The sequence below is a fragment of the Ichthyophthirius multifiliis genome, assembly GCF_000220395.1.
Source record: "Ichthyophthirius multifiliis unplaced genomic scaffold scaff_1120509250202, whole genome shotgun sequence".
NCBI classification, from domain to species: Eukaryota; Ciliophora; class Oligohymenophorea; order Hymenostomatida; genus Ichthyophthirius; species Ichthyophthirius multifiliis.
Window position 1 is genome coordinate 3,279 of NW_004086975.1, and position 23,851 is coordinate 27,129.

Below are 23,851 nucleotides of genomic sequence, written 5' to 3' on the forward strand. Positions count from 1 at the left end.
ATATAAGATTAAAGATTATTTCAAGACAAAGCTGTAATTATAAAAAATAAGAACATATAAATATTAAAATATAAATATATTTTTTTATTTTAAAATAAGATAAAGTATATATTTTGGATTAATTTTAATTAAGTATTTTTAATTAAATAAAAAATCTATAATATATATAAAATTAAATAAATTAAAATATAAAAAAAATTATATTAAGTAATAAATTGTAAAAAATGGCATATATAGATTAAGATGGATTAAAAGAGCTCGAAAATTATAAATATTTTGGTGGTGAATATTCATGGTTAGACAAAAAAATGAACCCATTTTGGCTTTGGTGTTCTGAACTTCTTCCAAAAGTAATACATATAATAAAATTATTTAATAAATAGATATTAAAATAACTAGACCCTTGCACCAAATACTGTTACATTCATAGGTTTTGCATTTGTTGTATCCTAATATGTAGTAATGTTAGTATATGATGTAACTCTTACAAGAGAACTTCCCTCTTGGGTTTTCTTATGGGCAGCTTTTTGTAGTTTTATATATTAAACATTAGATGCAGTAGATGGTAAATAAGCAAGGAGAACAGGCACTTCTTCCCCTTTAGGATAATTATTTGATCATGGATGCGATTCATTTTCTGTCACTTTTTTCCTTCTAGGCGTTGCTTAAGCCGTTAAAATGCATCCTTAATACGTATTATTAATTTAAAATTATCATTTTTATATTTTTAATTATTTTTAAAAAAGATTTTTTATTTATTAGTGATAGTGTAAGTGTCTATTTTTACTGCAAATTGGATGGAATATCATACATATGTTTTAAATACATAAGTAGCTAATTTTGGAGTCACGGAAACTGAATTAATAGTAATTGCTATTTAATTAATTTCATTTTTGAAAGGATAAGATTTTTGGCTTGCTAACCTTGGAGATGTCCTTCCTAATTTTGCTATAAATATGCTCAAATAAAAAAATATTGGATTTTTAATTGATATAGAAATCTATGTAATTTGTATATATTCTATGTGTGTTATTTTAAGTATTCTTAATATTGCTTGTATTTTTAATACGATTTTTAAATAATAATATGATAAACAAGGAAGATAAGTAATACAATTATTATAATATATTAACGAAAATCATTTTATAAATAATAAAATTTTAAATTTTAAAGATTACAATAAATAAATTAAATGCTTTATTATAATATATTCCTATAATTGTTATAATTGTTATAGAAATTACAATATTTTAATAAAAGTAATTTTATTCTTAGTATGCTGGAATTGTTCTTTTAACTTTTGGATTGCTAGTTTCACTATTAACTTGCAAATTAATTATTTGTTCGTTAACAAGAGTATAATAAAATATTTTATGTTTCAGTTTTTATAAATATTATTTGATTAAAAAAATAGATGAAATTTCCTATGTTTCATACAGAAATTGTTCCTTATTAATTAATTTGTCTAATTAATTATTTTTTCAAAGAATTTATAGATACAAATGTTTAATTAATATAATTTATAATATTGGCAGGTTTAACAATTTACTTTTCCTTTGATTATACAAGTAAAGTAATCAAATAAATTACAGAGCATTTGGGTATTTATTGTTTTTCAGTTTAAAAAAGAACAAAACTAAATTGAAATAATATATTTATTTAGATATTTTAAATAATTAATCTAAATTATTTAAATTCATAATATTATAAAAATAAATAAAAAAATATTTTAGAAATAAATCAGAAACATTATAAATTAAACATAAATTAACATTAACATATTTATCAAAAATATATTGTTTCATTATTTTTTTAAATAATTCACTTAAATTCTTATTATAAATTAAAAAATAATTTTTATTATAAAAAAAATTAATTAAAAATATAATTAATATGTTATATTTATTAATTTTAAAACTAAGACTTATTTCTTTAATATTGCTATTACTTTCTTTTTTGAATCTTACTATATTGCTTCTTTTTCCTAATACAGATTACCAAAATCAATTTTTATTTATTTAGAATTATACGAATTAGTTATATATAATCAATTTTTATTATGCAATTTTATTAAATTGTAATAGCTATAATTATTAATATAAAAATTACTATTATTATTACTTTAATTGATTTTATTATAAATACTAATGCTTTTATTTATAATATTATTGTTATTTAATTGTTCATTATTTTAAGCTATGCAATTTTCTAATAGATTTAATAATTTTTTCATTTTGTTATTAATTATCTTTTATTTTTTGCTAATTCAATTTTTTTTAAATTAGTAATTTTTTAATTATCCTTCTTACATTTAATATAAATCTAAAATATGATTCAAAAACTAAATATTTTATTTAACTTTGTATATATTTGTTGTGTACCTAGACTTTTCTATCGATTTATTTTGCTAGTTCATGAAGTTCATGTTTAAGATAGAATATATTTTAAAAATATATGTACATCTATTACGAATTTTTAACTGCTTTTGTAAAATTATATTTTCTATTTTATTTTATTTTATTTTATTTTATTTTATTTTATTTTATTTTATTTTCTTTTCTTTATAAATTTGAAATAAGTCATAAAAATGCATTTTAGATTAACTTTCACAATTAATATAAATTATCTATTAGTTATTATACGTTTGCTTATTATATATTTTAATCGAATATAATCAAAAAAAAATAAAAAAATATTATTATAAAAAACCTAATAAAAATCATCTATCTTATTTATGTTAGATTCTCTAGAAAACTCAAATTTTTGATTTTATAGAATACTATCTTCTTTTAGATTTATTAATAAATTATTAATATCCAATTATTTGCTACTATTTTCTTTAAATAAAAATTTTTCTGATAAAAGGTTTATTTCTTTAATTCTTAAACTAAAAGCCTGAATTATCAAACTATTAAGGATTAGTTTAAAAAGCTTATGATTTTTTAATAGTTTGCTGTATAAATCTATTATAATTTATCTTTTATGTTTTAAATAAATATATTTTAATTAAAATTTATATTAATAATAGTATACATAGTATTTCCTATATTTGTATAAAGTGAAAGTGAACTTTTTACTCTTTTTTAAGTTAATTGATATTTTATTTATCTTAATTTATTATCTATTTCTTCTTTACCTTATTATATTTACTTTATGATTTCACCAATTTAATAAAGCGTATACCATAAGAGAAATAGCATTTAATAAATACAAATATTTTTCATCTTTCATTTTTTAAAACTGCTTTAAAAAGCATTTAAAATTATTTAACTTATTTTTATATTTAAAATTATTTTAATATAAATTATATATAATCATTTAAAAATATTAATTTTTAAAAAAGGATTTTCATATATATATATATTATGGGAAATAAATAATATTGCCAATAGTAGAGTAATTTTTTAAAAAAGTTAGCAAACTTTTATTCTTATTTACTTTATAGTTTTATAATAAGAAGAAGAATGTAATAATAAATATGATGATTTTATTTATTGTGAAAGAGAATATGGATTTAATGATGATAAATGCAAAAGTATAGTATTTTTTTTAAAAAAATATGTTAATTAACAAATAGATTTGTATCTTGGATTATATTAAGAGTGTATAGTTAAATTGGTAAAAAAATATTTATTTAATAAAATATAAATTTATTTATATAAAAAGGATAAAATGAAATAAAATTTAAAAGAATGATATATTATGTTAGTAATAAAGTATATAAATAAAAATATATGAAGAATTTCAAATTCAATTTTTTTTTAAAAAAAATGTATATGCTAAAAATTTTTATTTTACATTTAATTAAAAAAACATCAAAAAATAATATTTAAAATTCAGTATATTTTATTTTAAACGAAATTATCATTTATTAAATGCTGAAAGTATTTTTAAATAAAAATAATTAAAAAGTACATAAATAATATATTTAATTATTTCTAATTACAAAATACAAAATAAAATATTTTTTAATAATAGTATAATTTATGGAAATAATTTTTGAATTAATTTTTCAAATATTACCAAATTTATGACAAATAAAATTATATAAATAAACTTTTTAGAAATCTAAAAATCTAAAATCTTACAAAAGAGAATAGCTAAAATTTTAATATATGCAAAAAAGCACAAAAAATTTGATTCTAAATAGAAAATGAGGGACTTAATAAACTAAAAAAAAATATCAAAAAAATACATAAATATAGCTATATTCATCACTAAGCTCTAACATAAACTAACACATTTTGGTAAAATGACTAGAATAAAGAATAAATTAATAAATATAGAAAAATATTTAAACCAACTAATAATTAAAATTTGAAATTTTAGATAGAGAAACTAAAATCCAGAGCTTGGAACTTGAAATAAATACACCAAAAAAAATATGAAGAACACCCTTATGATTCCAGCTAGTTGCAGCAAAATAATACTAAAATATAGACATTCCTAAATATATAGAACTAATTGACAAACATAAATATTTACTTAAGATTCTAATTACTTGAAAAACATAGTAATATGGTTATATAACTATTGATTAATATATAAAAAATTATTAAGATACATATGAGTTTTATATATCTTGAAATATAAAATGAGACTAATAAAAATGGAAAACCATAAATAAGGAAGAAGTAATTGTATAAGTTAATAAAAATTTAAATATATTTATCTAAACAAATAAATGAGATCAAAGAAATTTACAATAAAAATTAGCATAAATTATAACAAAAAATAAATTTTTAAAACTAAAATAATTAAATTCACTAAAATAAATTAATTCCAATAATAAACTTAATAGTAATTAAAAAATATATATGAAAATTCTATAAAAAGATAAATTAAAATAAAATAAACTAAAAAAAAATGCAAAAATAACTTTTAGATATTGTATCAAAATAATAATAATTAAATTAAAAATAAAAAAATATAAAAATGAAATAAAAAAAAATATATGAGTATAGTAAACATATAATAAATAAATATGATATATACAAATTACAAAATAAGTTTAAAAAATATTATTTAGTAAAAATGTATTACTATAAAAAAATTAAAAAAAAAATAACATAAAAAAAAAATATGAAAAAAATATTAAAATATTAGTATAAGAAAATATATATAATATTATAAATTTAATATAAAATAAAAGAATATAATTGAAATTAAAAAATATATATACATATATAAGTATAATATATATATATATATATATATATATATAAAAATTTTTATTAACAAAATATTTTCATATTTATTTATTTTTAAATTATTATATAAATTTTATATCTTTAATATATATATATATATATTAATTGAATTAATTTATTTTATTTTTTATATTTTTTTTTTTAAATATATCTTTTTATTTTTATTTTATTTTATATTTATTTTAAAATATTATATATTTAAAATATTTTATTTCTTTTTTTTATTTTTATAAATTTATATTATTAAATAATACATATTTTTTTTATCATATTTATAATTTTTTTTTCTATTAATTATATATATTCATATTTGTTATTTATTTATATATATTATTTTACAAATTTTATTTTATTTTTTTTATAAAAAATAAATTTTTTATATAGATTTTTTTTTTATTTTAATTTTTTTTATTATATTTATTTATAATAAACACATATAAATATTTATGAGTACTTTTTTTTTTATTTTAATAAAATTGTTATTGCTATATTTTTGTAGAAATAATTAAATTTAAAAATCTTTTTTTATATAATTTTTCAAATACATTTAAAAATATAATATATCCATTTATTATTTTATTTATCAATATTTAATTTTATTTTAATTAATTTCATTTTATTTAAAATAAATATAAAATTTATTAATTTATTTATAAATTTAATTAATTAAAAAATATACTATAGTAAAAATTATTATCTTATTTTTTTAATAAATAATGTTTTATAGAAATTTATATATATAATATCTAATATTAAAAAATGTAGAAGTATATTTGATAAAAAATTATTTCATAAATAATTATAATATATTAAATCATAATTTTTTGAATAATATAAATTTTACATTAAATTTTTAAAATTAAAAATTATATATAAATACATATATAATTAATTTATATACATATTTATATTTAATTTTATTTTTAGAATAAACATTATTTATAAATATTTTCTTGTAATCTATATAATTCTAAGATATAAGAATAATAAATATTGAAAGTAAATCATTATTGATTGAATAATCTTTTAATTTTTCAAATAATTAAATTTAAAATATAAAAAATTAATATTTAGATCATTTTTATTAAGAAAATAGAAAAAATATTTTTTAAACTTTATTTAAATAAATTAAATTTAAATCATTATTAAAAATAAAAAGATTAAAATAAAATATTAATAATAAATGATAAAAAATTATTTAATCATAGCAAGAACTATTATATTGATATATTAAACAATATTTAAAATAACAGATATTTCTTTTACTGTTAGTATATATAATGCTTATATATAAAATAAGTAAATTAAAACTATTATTAAATATAAGATAAATTAATTAAAATAATCTAAAAAAACTTAAATTATTATAATTTAGAAATAAAAGTAAATTATTTATTTATATTGAGAAAAAATCTTATGCTATTTTTTTATAAGATTAAATAAAAATTATAATAAATTTATATATATTTCTTTAAATTATTAATTTTAATCATTTTTTAGAATCTTTCTAATTCTTACATTTACTACATTAAAATTATTTAATCTTTCTAATCTCTTTTATAGATTTTCCACTTAATTTATTTTCACATTCAAAATGTAACCCTATTAAAAAAAATCGATAATTAATTATTATTATAAATTATTACATAATTTGCATTTATCACAATAAACAAAATCTCCTTCTGCATTTTCTTCAATTATTTTATTACAAGCTGGGCAATATTTTTTCTTTATAATAAAATTTAAATAAACAATATTTTTTTAAAAATATACATTCTAATAATAAATCCAACAATCATTACAAATAATTCTTTCATTAACTAATTATTAAGAATACTTTTTCAAAATTTCATTCGAATAATTTTAAAATAGAAATACACCGCAGGATAGACAATTATTACAGTTATTACAAAACCATCTTTCTTCAGGAATTTAGGTTCTATTTGGTTCAATACAACTCATATGAAAAGGTCTATCACAACAATCACATATAAGTAGTTCGTTTTCCTTTTTTTTTTTTTTGAATAAAAAAAAATATTTTTCATAAAATTACATTTGTATTCTTTTTGCATATTAAGCATAGTTTACATTCAGTACAAAACCAATCATATTTTCTTACAATGTTTTTTTCCAAAGGAGGATCACAACATTCGGTATGAAAACTTTTTTAGCATCCTTTACATATTAAAATATCTTTCGGATCTGATTTATCTTTTTTTTTGCAATTATCCCAATTACACTCTTTTGTTTATTCAGTTTAAAAGCTTTCTTCTTCTTCCTCTACTTCTTCTTCCTCTTCTTCTTCATCTTCTCCATTTTCTTCTTCATCATCTTCATCTCCATCTACATCTTCATCTTCATCATCATCTTCCATTTCTTCTGGTTAAACTTCTTCCTAATTTTCTTAATTTATCTTTTTTTAATTTTAATATTATTTTTGTATTTTTTATTCAACATTATTTTCATTTTCATTTAGATTCTATTATTAATCTTTTTATTTATTTGATTATCTCTCTTAACTTTCAGAATTATTTGTTTTTCTTTGTCCAGTTTTTTACAGTTTCTTGGCTTTTATAGTTTCTAATCTTTTTTTTTATGCTTCTTATCTTTTCTATTTTATTTAAAGTTTATCTTTTGGTTAAATTTTCTACTTATCTTTACTATATAAATTTTATTATCAAATATTAATATGTTAATTTTTTTTTTATTACTTTACACCAAATTATTTTGGGTGATCTGCGATTGCACAATCTTCACAAGCAGTTATTAATTCAGCTTAATTCTATAATTTTATTGATTTATTATATTTAAAATAAAAATAAAAAAATAATATTATATAATAGAATTTTATTATATTCTTACAATATTAATTTCATAATATTTGTTAGCGTATAAATTTTTGCAATAATAGCATTCTCCGGTTATTACTTTATTTATTTAATCTAAGGCTATTTGATTTCTTATATTTAATCTTTCTTTTTCCTTTTCTTTTAAAATTATCTCATTATATTTTGGTGCTATATGCAATATATCTTTTTTTTCCTATAAATTTTTAATTTTTTCTATCTATATTTGGTTCTTTAAAAAATGAAAAAATAAAAATAATTATTTTATAAGAAGTAATTAATATATTTTAAGTACTGTTATATAAGCCTGTTTTAAATCATAATCATTTGCTCCATTATATACAACTTTTAAGTATTTCGATATTCTTTCATGCTTGTTCAGATGATTTTAATTTAATAAATAAATATTAGTTAAATTGCAATAACAAATTCTTTTTCTAGTAAATTTACAGTCAATATGAAATAATTATGATTATCTTTTTTATGAATATAAAGTTTCTAAAACATATTTATCAAATAGAGTGAAGTTATCGTTTATTTTTTATTATTCGATTAAATTATTTATCATTTTCTTTGACAAATATTTTTTTAATTAATATATTTTTAATATAAAAATATGATTATAAAAATAAATCTTTTTTTATTAGAATTAAAAAAGAAAAATGAAATATATTATTTTAAAAAATTAAATTATATAAAATAATTATTATATATTATAATATAAAAAAAGAATTTTAAATTATATAAAATCAAAATTAAATGATTTAATTTCTAAAAATAATTTAATAAATAAATAATAATTTAATAATATATACTAGAATATTATACTAATATATTATTTACTTATTTCAATATTTGAATTTAAACTTTAAGACAATTAATTAATTAAATTAGTATTATTCCATATAATATTATTCTATAAATATAATAAATAAAATAAGTATTATGATTTATTTATACTTTCAGATACTTAAAACAAACCTAGCTTCAAACTTTTTTCATAGGAAAGTTAAATTTTAAAATTTAATTAAAATAAATATCTACTAAATAGGAATAGCATCTTTTTTTTTAAAAAAAAAATGAGTATTCTTTAATTGATTTTTGGTATTAAAATATAATTTTTCCTTATAAATTTATATTCTTTTAAAATAGTAAATTAATGCATTGATGAATAAAATGATCTTTATAAAGAAAAATTCAATTTATTTAATTATTAAATAAAGACATTAATGAGTATAAATAATTTATGATAAGAAAAATTAAGTAATTAGAATAAAAATCATGTAATAATTCGCTTTATATAATAAGATAGCCTTGTGTTAATTCTGATTTAAATAAAATAAAATAAATTGAAGATTTAAAAGAAATTATAACTTAATCAACTATTGAAAGTAGGATAATTTTAACTCATTAATATGCTTAATAAGGATAATCATACATTAACATTAAGAAGTAATAGATAGAATAACGAATACAAGTGATTAATACGAAATAACTAACAAGAAAGTGATAATGAAAAATTAATATAGAAAAGCAGTTGAAATTAATTATTAGAAAATTTCTCACAAAAAAAATATGAAAATTTAGTACTTAAAAATAAATATAAATAAACCAGACTTAAGAAATATTTATATTAAAAAAAATACGATTAAAAATTCAAGAAAAAAATATACTTCTGTAAGATCAATCTTCGAAAAAATTCTAACTAGTAAATTAAATAAAATTGTAAAATGATAAATAAATCAATTATTTTTTTAAAAAAAATATAGGACAATGAATAAATTTTAAAAGAAATTTTGAAATAATCATAATAAAATTTTAAATAAACTTAATATGATTTATACATAGTAAGCGAAGATTTGGTACAAAAAACAAGCGAATATATGAGTTTAACTCAATAATTAATATATATGAATACTAAAAAAACATAAATAAATATTGCAAGATTTAATATAAAAATATATTTATTTATAATAAAATTATAATCTTTAAGAAATATTTTTAAAAAAATAATGTGATTAAGTGGATATAAAATTTCATGAATTAAGAAGAAAATTAATTCCAATCAAATTTATTAAAATAAATAAAGGAATATATAATTTTGGATATAATAAGTATAATTAAGCATTTCTAATAATAACTTAATTTGTGATAGAATTATGAGAACCGAAGAATTTATATTATAATATAATTTATAAGATATTATAAAAATAAAATAAAAACTATTAATTATAAATATCTGGATTAGTAATTAAGAAAAAATAGACTCAAGTTTATATAATTATAAGCAAATAACTATTTTTAAAAAGATAAATAAAAAAATCACTAAAAAAATTAAAAAATTTAAAGTAAAACTTTAAATAATGAAGAATTTGAAAAAGCTAATAACTTTTTTTAAGTTCAAGCATAGGCTTTATTAACAAAATGTTATCATAAAAAGAAAAACTGTCTATATATATATTTTTTTTTGATAATAAGATATTATAAATTTGTTATCATAAAACGAAAAAATCTTTCTATTTAATTTATAATCAAAGAATATATTTTTATAAATATATAAATTATAAACAATATTTTTTAAATAAAAAAAATTATTATTTTATATGTAATTTTTTAAAATTAAAATTTAATAAATTATTTCCAAAAAAAAGATATTTAATTACAATACAAACAAATATAAAAATAAAAATAAAAATGTAATAAAGTTCTAATTACATTTCAAAAGTAATTTTTTAAAATATAATAAATAATCAAACAAATGACATTAAAAATACATTAATATAGATGCATAAACATCCAGATAATCTCGAAAATAAAGATAAAATAAATGGCAATTAAATTTAAATATATACTAATTTCTTCAAAATAGACATAAATAAAGATATTTAAAATTTATATTTAATAAAGGCTGATTTTATTCCTAAAATTGAATAAGATAATAAAGTTTTGTTAAATAAATTATTTGGTTAATTCTAAAAACAGCTAAATGAATAATTAGGGACTTAATATATTATATTTTCTTAATATTTATTTACTTGTAATTAACCTAATTTTATTTCAAACTTTAAACTCACAACCAATTTTGCTAATCAGGAATATGCTATTTATTTAAAAATTATTTAAGTTATATTAATTAATATATATTTTCATTTTATTAATCTTATATATAATTTCTTATTTTTTAAAAAAATATTAAGGAATTAAATTTATAAGATTTAAATAAAGAAAATCAATTTTACTCTGAAAATATTCTCAATTATTTAAATATTTTACTAAAAAATATATTAAAGAATTAAAATTTATATTAATTTGGATAAAAAAATAAATACTTCGAACCATAAGATGAGTACTAAAAAATACCAGAAACCAACCTTATGGTTTACAAAGGTTGGAATGTCCCTATAGAAAACGCTAAAGATGGTTTATTTTTAAAAGTAGGATAATTTTATACTTTTGCAAGATAGGAAAACATATTAAGTTATATAAATTAAATATATAAGAATAATCAGGGATTAAATAAAGAAGATAAAAGAAAAATTGTTTAATAAAAATTAAAAGATGTGCTTGTAATGACTAATTATGGAAAGTTTATACAATATAAAGTTAAAGATATAGTATTTGATAAAAATATAAAAGAAATAAAATTAAATGAGTTAGCTTAAGAATAAAATTAAAACTTCGATATTTAATAATAAAATGATTAAGATTAGCAAGCATTATATGAATATTATATTTAAAAATATGGATTAAAAATAAAATTCGAAAAATAACCACTTCTACTAGTTTTTGATAAAAAATAATAAAATAATATTTACTTAATACCTGAACTTTGTGTTTTAGTTGATTTTCTTGAGGAAATTAATGAAAAAATGAAAAAATAAATAGAAAAAATTATAAAAGTTGATCCTCACTAATCTTTTGAAAACCTAAATAATTTTATAAATAATATTAAAAAAAATGAAGATTGTTTAAGTTTGCAAAATATTGAATAATAATTGCATATTAAAATTTCTACTTTACCCTATTTAGTTAATGCAAAATAAATGATTTTTCCAACAATTATATTTGGATAAAATACTAAAGAGTCACCAAGAATTTTATTAGATGATAATTTAGTAAGTAAATTTTAAATGAAATATCCCATATATTAAAATAATTAACATCAATTTTAAACTGCAATAATATATTTTGATGAATTTAATATAAGAGATTTACTAAATGTAACTAAAAATAAAAATATAAAAAAATTATTTATTTTTTTTTAAAAAAAAGAATTGGTTTAAAATTCAAAAGGAATTAAAATAGAATTAAAGAAACCAATAGAATTTAATTTAAATGAATTTAATAGTAAAGCTATGTCTGAAATAGAGCACGTATTAAACGAGAAGTAAAACGTGAAAGTTTGATATTGTAGTAATTATAGCTCCAACAAAATTATGTACGACATTAAACTATTAAAAAATAAAGAAATATGCACAAATTAATTATAAATAAAATACTCAATTTATTAAATAATAAACCTTAGAATCTCCAAATTCATTTAGTATCCATTGCAATATATTAGCTTAAATGGCTGCTAAATGCGGTGCTACTTTATGGATTTCAAATCCGCCTAAAGGTGTACCAGATAAAACTATGATTATAGGCACACATGTGTAAAAAATAATAATTAATGGATAAGAATAATATGTAGCGGGTTTTGTAGCCTCATAAGATGAGTATATGAGTAAGTTTTTTAACAAAGCTGTTTTTTAGAAAGGAAATAAAAAATAAATTGAAGACATAAGAAAACTTATCGAAGAATCAATTAGATAATATTTTTTAAATAATAAATATGTTCCTGAAAATATTCTTTATTTAAGAGAAGGTATAAAAAATGATGATATACCTAATTATTTAGAAACTGAAATCTAAATTATACTTTAAACTTTTACTCTAATTAATCCTAATTATAAAGCTAAACTTTGCGCCATTATTTTAGATTATAATCATGATCTAAAATGCTTCGTTAAAAATGAATAAACTACATATAATCCGCCTTGTGGCACTATTATAGATGGAAATATTACTAGCAAAATTATTATGATTTTTATATGGTTTCAGATAATGTCAAAATTGGAACTACATCTCCAGTTCATTATAAAGTAATATATGACAATACGAATTTTCATAAGAAACTATACAGGAATTACTACATAGTTAATGTTTTAACTATGCTAATTGGCCAGGAGCGATTAAAGTTCCAGCTCCTATTTAGTATGCTAGAAAAATTGCTAGAATGGTAGGAATTAATATTTAAGAAAAAATACTTGATAATAAGTGTGATAATAGTAAATTTTATTTATGATTGTTTTATTATCGGAAAAATTTTAATATTTATATATAATTTAAATTATCTTATTTAAAGCATATTTAACAATAATTTATTTTTTTAACAATATAAAATTAAAAAATAATAATAATTTTTAAAAAGTTTTTATGTTTTTCTAATATGAAATTTGTAAAATAGTCTATATAAATAAAATTATTTAACTTTTATACATTTAAAACTATAATTTATACATAATTTTATATATTGTAAAAGTAAAAAAAATAATATATATTTTTATTTATATATAATTAGTATGAAATTTAACATTAAATTAAAAATAGTAATATTTTTAAATACTATATACATCTATTAATAATTAAATAAATTATTATAAAAATATATATAAAGATAAATAAAAATCTAGAAGATAAATTTAAATACAAATATAATCATGTCAGATTAATAAGAAGAATCTATAAAATTGATTAAAAAAACATTAAATTTATAAAAGAATAGGATTTTAAAAATGAGAAATAATGTTTCATTTGTAATATATACTTTAACAAACTAAATATAAGAGATCATCATTGTAGATTATGTGCTCACACTATTTGTGATGATTGTTCTAATAAGAGGGTTAATGACTAAAGAGTTTGTGATTTATGTTTTTTAAAATTAAAAAATATAAAAGGAGAGAAAAGAAAATAAAAATTACTACAAACTATGAAGGAATATATTACATGTTTATTAAAAAATATAAAAAAAGTAGAGAATGAATTGATTAAAATGGACTAAAAATAACTATAAATTTAAGAATTATCAAATATCTAAAAAAAAGATTAAAATATAGAAATAAACTAATTAAAATAAATTTTACTCCAAAAATAAGAAGAAATTTAATTAAGAAAATAAAAACTTATATAAATATAACATATATAAAAATAAAAAAAGTTTACTTAATTATAAGAGGAGGAAGAATTAAATGAATTAAAAATAAAATTAAGAAATAAAAAAACAGAATTAGAGATAACCTCAGAAACCCTGGATGCTAAAGATAGATAGCTTACTTCACTATTATAAAGTAAGAAAAAACTCATTTATTCTGAATCTATAAAAAATTTACCTCATTTTTAGCAAGCCTAAAGCCATAATCCTGATAATGTTCTTGAATATTTAATATATTTGGACAATAAAGATAAAAGTTTTGTTAATTCATAAGAAAATAAAAGCTGTATAAGCAAATCAAAAAGTATTATTGCAGATGAAATTAAAAATGATTGTCTTGAAGCATATAATAAAGGAACTATTATAAAACAAAATTTAATTCCAAATTAAAACTCTGAAAATCAATGCTAGAATAGCACTTAAAATAAAAATAATGAGGAAAAATCTTGCTTTTGTTGTTGATTTTATTTATTTAATAGAAAATTTATAAATTATTATATATATTTCATATATATAATTTTTTAATATATTGTATACTTATTATTTTATTATAAATTTTTAAACATAATTATATTCTATGTTTATATATTTTTTATAAGTTTAATTTATATGTGAATTATATTTTTATTTAAAATAATTATAAATTTTTAATATATAAATTAATTACTCTTAAATAAAATATAAAATAAAAAACTAAAAATTACTAAATACAAATAAATGTATATTTTATATAAAAAAAATCAATTTTATGTTGTTGCTTTTTTAAAATCATTATAACTAATTTCAGTAACATCCCTTAAATAAATTTTAGCTGTTTATACAACTTCATTAAATACTATATACTAAGGTTTCGGTTTTAGATAAAAAAGAAGACTTTCAGGATGTAAATATGCAGTTATATTGCTTTACTATAAATTATTTTAGATAAAATAAAATAAAATAAATGAAAATATAATTTTAAATAAAAAAATTACTAAAATTGTATATGAACCATCATTATTTACTTTAGCTATTTTTACAGATAAACCTTTTGAAATACACTAAGAAAAAGCTTCAACTTCTATTTATTATAATACACTAGTATTATATTAAACACTAGTTTTTTTATTAAAAATATTTTTTAAGTATTTTTCCAATTAATCTCTTATTTAAAAAACTTTCTTAATATTTTTTTTATTAATAAAGTTTTCTTTACAAAAACTTTTTTTATTTTTTGCTAAATAATATTAATGCATTATATTAACTTTTGTAAGTTAATCACTATTCCCTTATTAAAATCTATTCAAAATATCAAAAATAGTTTTCTTTTCACCTCTAGGTATAAAAATTATATTCTCAACTTACATCATACTTATTGCAGATAAAACAGTACTTATACACTTACTATTAATTTATATTGTAGAAAGCATAAAATTAGAATAAACAGGTTCTAACGGTAGTTCTGACATGTCTTTACCATGCTATGTAATTTTTTCCTTTAAAATATATATTTATATTATTTGTTAATGAAAATAAAAGTACATTTTCATCAAGTGCATTCATTTATTTTAAACTTTAAAGCGCTAAACTAAAATTATTAGCTGCTGGTTTATCAATAAATTCAAATTCTTTTACATTTTAAATATTCATAGCTTTCATTTATAAGATTACAGTTTATAAATTTGATCTTAAAATTTCCTTTTTAGAATTTTTTTTTTTATTTAAAAAAAAAAATTTACTGGAGGCATAAATTCAGCTAAAGTATCATATGTATTTTTACTATAAAGTCTAAAGCATTTTCCTTATGTTTATCTTCCAGCCCTTCCTGCCCTTTATAATGAAGAAGATTTAGAAATAGGAACAACAAAAAGCATTTCCATCATTTTATTAGGATTATATTTTCTTGTTTTGACTAATCCTGGATCTATTACGTATTTTATTCCGTCAATTGTAACAGAAGTTTCTGCTATATTTGTAGCTAGTATTACTTTTCGATATCCTTACTCACATTTCTAAAACGCTTCTAACTGCTTATGGGCAGGAAGGGCAGCATATAAACAAAATATAGAAAGATATTATGAATTTAGAGGAAATTACTACATTTTTTCTTTTAACATTTCATATAAATCTTCTATATCATCCTAACCAACTAAAAAAACTAAAATATCCCCCTATTCTTCTTCAAAATGAATTTAAAGAATTGTATTTAAAGCAGAATCTAGATAATCAGCTTAAGGTTTTTTTGTATAAAATACTTCTATTGGAAAACATCTGCCTTACAAATAAACTATCTTTTTTAAAAATAAATTATGAAATTAAAATAAAAATATATACATTATCAGTATTAAAAAAAATAGAAAATTGGCTTGTATCTATAGTGGCTGACATAATTATTATTTTAAAATTATTTTTTCTAATTTCAGCTAATTTTTTTAATAATGATCTTTTCAATATAAATAAAATAAGCATTATTAAATAATAATATATTTACATTAATAAGTCTGTATTTATAGTTCTTTCATGTGCTTCATCAATTATAACTACAGAAAATCTATTTAACTTATTATCTATAATACTTTCTCTTAGCAACATACCATCTGTCATATAAAGAATTTTTGTCTTTTCTTTATTTAAAGCTTCTTCAAATCTTACACTATATCCTACTAATTGACCACATTTAGTATTAGCTTCTTAAGAAACTCTTTAAGCTATTGTAATTGCTGCAACTCGCCTTGGTTATGTAACAGCAATCATTTTATTTTGGTTGATTTATTCTTCTAGTATATATTATGGGATTTATGTGGTTTTACCACAACCGGTTTCCCCTGCTATAATTGTGATTTGATTTTGTTTGATTTTTTTTATTAATTCATTTTTGTGTTTGTATATTGGTAAATTTTGGCGTTCTATTAATAATTGATTCATTCCTTTTTAATATTAGCTATGTTTAATTTTAGTAGTTTTTTTTAATTTTATTAAAAAAATAAATATTTTTTATAATTTTAAATTAAAGTATTTTATTTTACAATATTTTTATTTTAATATCAGAAAAAAAAAATGAATGATAATTCATATGATTATAACGAACTTTAATATTAAAAATTTGATATAAGATAAAGTTAAGAGGAAAAATAAGCTTTGTTTAAACTTCCAATAAAAAATCATTTAGATAAATTAGACGTATTATATTTTTAAAAAAACATTGAAAAAAATATTTTATCTTATAATAATTTTTTTAGATGAGATTAGAAATGTTAATATTGGATTTAGAAGATAGTAAAAAATATATGAAAATAATTAAAAATGAAATAGTTTGTATTGGTAATTAAAATAATGAAACAAGTAGTGAATTAAGCAATTTTGTAATGGACGAAACTGTAAGACTAGCAAAAGAATTCAAGAAATAAAACATTATTTAAGATAATGATTTTGCTTATTTGAAATAGCAAGTTAATTAACTTACTTAAGATAGAATACGCCTTTAGTAAAACACATTAGTCTTAGAAAATAAAGTTAATGAAACAGAAAAAGATATTGGATTTAAGCTTATGTATGATTGATAATAAGTAGTTTCGTTTCATTATAATAATAAAATTATAAAATAATTTATATAATTAATTTTTTTATATTAATATTTCTTTTTTTATATGTAAATATAAAAATATTATTATTATTCAATTATAAAAAACAAGTAAATTTTATAATGAAATTAAAGTTATTTTTTTATTTTATTATATTTTTAAACAAATAAATTTATATTATAAATATAGCATTTTTAAAAAAGTAAATAAAAATAAATAGGGAAAGGAAAAAAAAAAAATATCAATAAAAATATAAAAAATGTAAAAAATCCATAGACTATTTATAAAGAAAAATTTAAATTTGAAATAATAATTATAATTTGGGAATTCAACAAATTTAAAATAAGTTTTAAAAGATTTAATTCCCCAAAAATAAGAAGAGTTAAGAGAAATTAGAGAAAAATATGGTACTAAAAACATAGGTGAATTCAATGTAAAATAACTGATAGGAGGAATGAGAGGAATCAAATGTTTAATGAGTGATCTTTCTCGTTGCGATCCATATGATGGTATTATTTTCAGAGGATATTCGATTCCTTAATTAAAAAAATTACTTCCCAAAAATGATCCTACAGCTGCCGATTAATTGAATTAAGAACCTCTTCCTGAAGGAATTTTTTGGTTATTAATGACAAGCTAAATACCTACACATGAATAAGTAAAAGCATTAGAAAGAGAATGGTAATAAAGAGGAAAGATAGAAGATTCTATAGTTTAGTTTATTCTTAAATTACCTAAAGATCTCCACTCTATGACAATGCTTTCAATGGCAATTTTATAATGTTAAAAATATTCTAAATTTGCTCATCTATATGATAAAGGATAAGTTTCGAAGAAAGATTTTTGGGATCCTTTTTATGAAGATGCTATGGAGTTAATCGCGAAAATTCCTCGTTTAGCTGCTATTATTTATAGACATAAATTTAATGTAAATTAAAAAAAATAATATACATTATATATTTTTAGAATTCTATTCTAATTGAAAGTGATGATAAACTTGATTGGGCAGGAAATTATGCTCATATGATGGGATTTGATAATAAAATTGTCTAAGAATGTATTAGAGGTTATTTATCTATTCATTGTGATCACGAAGGAGGAAATGTTTCCGCCCATACTACTCATTTGATTGGCTCTGCCCTTTCCGATGCTTATCTTTCTTATGCATCGGGTATTAATGGTTTGGCTGGACCTTTACATGGATTAGCCAATTAAGAGGTTTTAAGATGGATGCTTGATTTTGTGGCAGAAAAAGGAACTACTGTTAGTAATAAAGATATTGAAGACTATGTTGATAAAATTGTTAATAGTGGGAGAGTTGTACCAGGTATTTACTTATTTTTAAAATTATATTTAACTTTTATTAACAAAAAAAGGATATGGGCATGCGGTTTTAAGATAAACTGATCCTAGATTTACTCATTAAGTTGATTTTTCGAAATTCCATTTAAAAGATGATAAATTCGTAAAACTTTTACATTAATGTGCTGAAGTTATTCCTAATAAATTGAAATCTTATAAAAAGATTGCTAACCCTTATCCTAATGTAGATTGCCATAGTGGAGTTTTGCTATATTCATTAGGACTTAAAGAATATAGTTATTATACTGTAATTTTTGCTGTATCAAGAGCACTTGGATGTATGGCTAATTTAGTTTGGTCAAGAGCTTTTGGTTTACCTATAGAACGTCCTAGTTCAGTAGATATAAATTGGATTAAATAATAATTTAAATAATAATGATTTTTTTTAAAAAAGATATTATTTAATTAAATAAAATTTTAATTAATATTCTTTTTATTTTTATTCATTAATAATTAATATTGTGTTTATTATGTAGGTTATTTTTCAATTATTATATAATTTTGTATTTTTTAAAAAATTCAGGTTTAGTTTTTTTGTTATTTTATACATATTCTTAAATTGACTAGTATATTAAAAATAAATATATTTTTAATTGAATATATTTTTTAGGCTTTAATAAAAACTCAACATAAAAGTTTTTTTTACCTTCAATTAAATATGTTAATAATATCGATATAAAATATATATTTATACAAATATAATTATAAACATAATATTTGTTACTAAATATAAACTTTTAATTATCATTATTTTATTTTACAAATAATTAATTTTAAAAATAACTTTTGTATTTCATATAATAAATATAAAAATGATTTAATTTATATTAATAATAAATAACTAATTTTTTTTTTTAAATATAAATCTTTTATTTATAAATAAAATATTTTTGTTGAATTTATTATATTAATTTTTATAATTTTTTTATTTTATAACATTTATTATTAATAAATTAAATAATAAAAAACTAGCTTTAAAGATAATAAAAAATATATTAAATAAAGAATGCAATCAAATAATTCTAACAATGTTTTGAATGCAAGCTCAAAAATTATAAAGGAATATTCTTATGTATAAGATTAAAATTATCCTTCACGCTTTACAATGGAAGATGGTAATATATAACTCCAAATTAAGCACTAAACAAAAAATATATAAAAATTAAAGAAGCATATTTTATACTTGATAATCCGTTTAAAGATAATGAATTAGGTTTGTATGCAGTTTTAGATGGCCATGGAGGAGGAGAAGTAGTAGAAAGTTGTACTTAGTTCATACCTGATGTAATATTATAAAAAAAAATAGAAAAGTGTTTTAAAATAAAAATAAAAAGATATTTAAGAAAGAATATAAAAAAAATATTGATGCTAAAGAATTATTTAAAACAGTTATGAAAAAAACAGATGATTAATTAAGATTAGTTGGTGCAAGTGATTAAGGAGCTTGTGTATGTCTAGCGTTAGTTCGAAAAGAAGCGAATAGTATTTTTTTAATATAAAAAGTTGTATTTAAATATTAAATAAAGATGTAACCAAATGTTATGTGGCTAATTTAGGTGATACTAGAGCTGTACTTTGCGAAAATGATAAAGCAATAAGAGTTTCTACTGATCATAAAGCTGTTAACGAATAAGAAATAAAAAGAATTAAGTAATTTTTATTATATTTTTTTATAAACATTGAAAAAATAAAAAAAGAGAAATGGGAGGGATTATTATTAGAGGCAGAGTTTCAGGTAGTTTAGCTATTACAAGAGCTTTAGGGGATTTAGATTTAAAAACAGAAGGCGTTTTAAATGTTCCTGATACAGAAGAATTTGTTGTAAGCTAAAAAACACAATATTTAATTTTAGCATCTGATGGCTTATGGGATGTATGTGATGATTAGGTGATTTATTTTTTTAATTATTCTATTTTATTTTATTTTATTTAATTTTAGAAAGCAGTTGATTTATGTAAAAATATTAATGATACCGCAGAAATGGCAAAAAAATTGCTTAAATATGCACTGGATAATGGTTCAAGGGATAATACTTCTGTAATGGTTTTAAGATTTAATTGATTTTTTTTTATTATAATTAAAAGATTTTATTTAATTTGTAAAAAAAACATAATATAAATATATAATCTTTGATATAAATGCAAACTTTAATAAATTAGTAATATTAAAAAATACACAAATACATATTTTATAGAGTAGTATATTTCAATTTAAATTTAATTTTATATTTTTTAATTTCTCGTTTTCTTATTCATTAATAATACAAAAACCAAATTTTCTTTTATTGTTATCATTATCTTTGTTATCACACGTAATTTAATTTAATTAAGATAGTGTAAGAAACAAATTATCTTTATATTTTTTGAAAGCATATTGAATACATTTCTTAGTTTATATATCAAATTAATCATACATCTAATCATTATATTAATTACTATTATGGTTTATTATTTTCTGATCTAAAGATTAGTAATTTTCTAATTCTCTGTTTACACTTAAATGATTGAGCCTATAAGGAACTTTTATTGAATTTTTGGAGTTTTTAAAACAACTTGCACTTATAATTTTTTTCAAAGCGGGTTAATATGTTCTTAATTAAAATTTTTATTATTATTACCTATAGGCAATATGTATATTATCATTACCTTTCTAAATGGAATTTTTAAGTAAATTTTTATCGTAATTATGAATGAAATAATGATTGTGTTTTTCTTTTTTTTAATTTATTTCATTATTTTTTTCTTCACTATTGTAAGCATTTACATCTTTTGGATTCATAAAAAGCTCAAAATCATCTTCACTTTCAGAAGAAACAAAGAATTAATCAATGTCATTAGTATTTTATTGCTTAATTTTTTTTAACATTTTATATTATTTAGTGTTTTCTTCTTCCATTCTTTTAAGTTAAGTGACCACTTTTTAAATTCCTAATCTTTTCTAATCTGAAGAGTCAGGTTCACTTTTTCCTTTAATCATTTTATTATGATAATAAAGAGCAGTTTCAAGTTATCCTTTATAATAATATTATATTCCGATTAAATCGTATGCTTTTAATTCTTATTCCTTTTAATTTATAAACCAAGCAACTCTTAGCATTTTTATGTAATAATACATGGACAAATCATTTTGTTTAAGTTAAGAAAAACAAAATCCAATATTTTTATAACAAATAAGTCTAAAGTTATACAAAAAAGGAATAACTACTAGATTTTTAGATTATTTGAAAAATTCTATTGCTTTTGCATAGTTTTTATTAAATTTACATACTTTACCAACCATGATATAAGTATAAATTTATAAAAAAATATTCTTAGATTTATTAACTTCATCAACTAATTTTTAAATAATGATATCAAATTTATCTCTATCATTAACAATTGCGTTTCCTTCTTTGAAATAAGGAATAAGTTTCAATATCAGATTTATTGTATTTTGTGCTAATTATTTAAAATTTATATCTATCAATTCATTTATTTTTACTTCAGATATTACATTGTTTTATTTCTTGATTTTCTTCGATTCATATTCCAAAAATTCTATAAGTTATTAAGAATATTTTAATCTAGTTAAGCTTTTTCCATATTGCATTTAAATCAACTTTTTACTATCACTATCACTAGTTTAACCATAAATATTATATATTTCTGGTTTATTTAAAACTTTTTTTAGTATTAGCTCTTTGGAAGTGCAAGTTTATTAATCTTATTTTTATTAATTTTTTCATTATATTTATAAATTTATTATTATGTATTTTCATTTAATTGTGAATTATTTTGATTTTTAATTTATTTTAGCTTTGCTCTCATTTAAAATATTTAATAAATAGAAAGCTAGTTTTTTTTATATTATTTATCAACACTATTTTTTTATTCAATTTATTCCTATTAATATTAAGTTTTATAATTTGAAAAATTAACTGAAATAGTAGTTTGTTCTGTATTTGCTATGTTATCGATTGTAGATATTGTATTTTTGAATCTTTTAGCATGCTTATTTTTACTAATATTAATATTTGTAGATTTTTTCGGATTATAATAATATTTATTATTTATATTCTTACATTTATATTATTCCAACTCTAACATGCTTTATTAATTTATATTAATAATATCTGTATTTATTTTTAGACTCTCTTATTTTTTAATCTCTTTAGTTTAAAATGCTTAACTTGCATCTGATTTATTAAGCATTTATATTGATTTATTATCTATTAATTATAATTTATAATTTTCCAAAGAAACATTTTTAATTGCCGTCGAATAAGCAACTTTACGCTGAGTGTATAAAGCCATAATTTTTAGTTTTTAAAATTTATGGAATTTATGACTAAGATTAATACCACTCTTTTAGTTCATTTTTTTATTTTTTAATTTTCAAATAAAATTTAAAAAAAATTAATTTAATAGTTAAAATTTAATTAATTAAATAATTTTTAAAAATTAGTAATTATTTAATAATTAATATTTTTTAATAAAATAATAAATTAAACCCATAAATTTAAATTTTAACAACTTTAATAATATATATTAAATAAACTTCATATATATTTGGGACCCGAAAGGGTCATCCGTTAAAATTGGAACGATACAGAGAAGATTAGCATGGCCCCTGCGCGAA

General features: G+C 17.5%; 6 protein-coding genes across 6 annotated transcripts, besides 21 other annotated features; 4 read left to right on the plus strand and 2 right to left on the minus strand. All coding sequences in view use genetic code 6, as the record gives it.

Moving 5' to 3' along the window:
- Positions 1-224: 224 nt before the first annotated feature.
- On the plus strand, positions 225-859 carry IMG5_056150 (hypothetical protein; the record flags this gene model as incomplete). The annotated part of the gene is made up of 4 exons (XM_004037255.1): positions 225-350; positions 400-693; positions 747-769; positions 832-859. 4 exons carry the CDS (start codon positions 225-227, stop codon positions 857-859), a joined length of 471 nt encoding a protein of 156 aa, XP_004037303.1.
- Positions 860-2,503: 1,644 nt separating this feature from the next.
- Positions 2,504-2,559: a microsatellite.
- A 2,613-nt stretch (positions 2,560-5,172) lies between these two features.
- Positions 5,173-5,224: a microsatellite.
- Positions 5,225-5,323: 99 nt separating this feature from the next.
- Positions 5,324-5,395: a microsatellite.
- Positions 5,364-5,395: a microsatellite.
- Positions 5,384-5,424: a microsatellite.
- Positions 5,425-5,582: 158 nt separating this feature from the next.
- Positions 5,583-5,627: a microsatellite.
- A 156-nt stretch (positions 5,628-5,783) lies between these two features.
- Positions 5,784-5,833: a microsatellite.
- Positions 5,801-5,834: a microsatellite.
- Positions 5,835-7,251: 1,417 nt separating this feature from the next.
- On the minus strand, positions 7,252-7,584 carry IMG5_056160 (PHD-finger family protein, putative; the record flags this gene model as incomplete). Its single annotated transcript, XM_004037256.1, has 1 exon — positions 7,252-7,584. The coding sequence occupies one exon, from the start codon at positions 7,582-7,584 to the stop codon at positions 7,252-7,254; it is 333 nt and encodes a 110-aa protein (XP_004037304.1).
- Positions 7,477-7,536: a microsatellite.
- Positions 7,479-7,515: a microsatellite.
- Positions 7,481-7,581: a microsatellite.
- Positions 7,535-7,581: a microsatellite.
- Positions 7,538-7,581: a microsatellite.
- A 204-nt stretch (positions 7,585-7,788) lies between the features above and the next one.
- Positions 7,789-7,830: a microsatellite.
- A 998-nt stretch (positions 7,831-8,828) lies between these two features.
- Positions 8,829-8,864: a microsatellite.
- A 983-nt stretch (positions 8,865-9,847) lies between these two features.
- Positions 9,848-9,890: a microsatellite.
- Positions 9,891-12,625: 2,735 nt separating this feature from the next.
- On the plus strand, positions 12,626-13,684 carry IMG5_056170 (PIWI domain protein; the record flags this gene model as incomplete). The annotated part of the gene is made up of 2 exons (XM_004037257.1): positions 12,626-12,782; positions 13,680-13,684. The coding sequence occupies 2 exons, from the start codon at positions 12,626-12,628 to the stop codon at positions 13,682-13,684; spliced, it is 162 nt and encodes a 53-aa protein (XP_004037305.1).
- A 1,368-nt stretch (positions 13,685-15,052) lies between these two features.
- On the minus strand, positions 15,053-17,216 carry IMG5_056180 (hypothetical protein; the record flags this gene model as incomplete). Its single annotated transcript, XM_004037258.1, has 5 exons — positions 15,053-15,220; positions 15,287-15,787; positions 15,834-15,989; positions 16,031-16,582; positions 16,626-17,216. The coding sequence occupies 5 exons, from the start codon at positions 17,214-17,216 to the stop codon at positions 15,053-15,055; spliced, it is 1,968 nt and encodes a 655-aa protein (XP_004037306.1).
- Positions 17,217-18,131: 915 nt separating this feature from the next.
- On the plus strand, positions 18,132-19,613 carry IMG5_056190 (hypothetical protein; the record flags this gene model as incomplete). Its single annotated transcript, XM_004037259.1, has 3 exons — positions 18,132-18,800; positions 18,839-19,199; positions 19,249-19,613. 3 exons carry the CDS (start codon positions 18,132-18,134, stop codon positions 19,611-19,613), a joined length of 1,395 nt encoding a protein of 464 aa, XP_004037307.1.
- Positions 19,614-19,908: 295 nt separating this feature from the next.
- Positions 19,909-19,967: a microsatellite.
- A 100-nt stretch (positions 19,968-20,067) lies between these two features.
- Positions 20,068-20,126: a microsatellite.
- A 213-nt stretch (positions 20,127-20,339) lies between these two features.
- On the plus strand, positions 20,340-21,386 carry IMG5_056200 (protein phosphatase, putative; the record flags this gene model as incomplete). The annotated part of the gene is made up of 6 exons (XM_004037260.1): positions 20,340-20,349; positions 20,406-20,518; positions 20,569-20,716; positions 20,761-20,884; positions 20,932-21,121; positions 21,173-21,386. The coding sequence occupies 6 exons, from the start codon at positions 20,340-20,342 to the stop codon at positions 21,293-21,295; spliced, it is 708 nt and encodes a 235-aa protein (XP_004037308.1). The 3' UTR covers positions 21,296-21,386.
- Positions 20,522-20,590: a microsatellite.
- A 1,550-nt stretch (positions 21,387-22,936) lies between the features above and the next one.
- Positions 22,937-22,981: a microsatellite.
- A 672-nt stretch (positions 22,982-23,653) lies between these two features.
- Positions 23,654-23,716: a microsatellite.
- Positions 23,717-23,851: the final 135 nt, after the last annotated feature.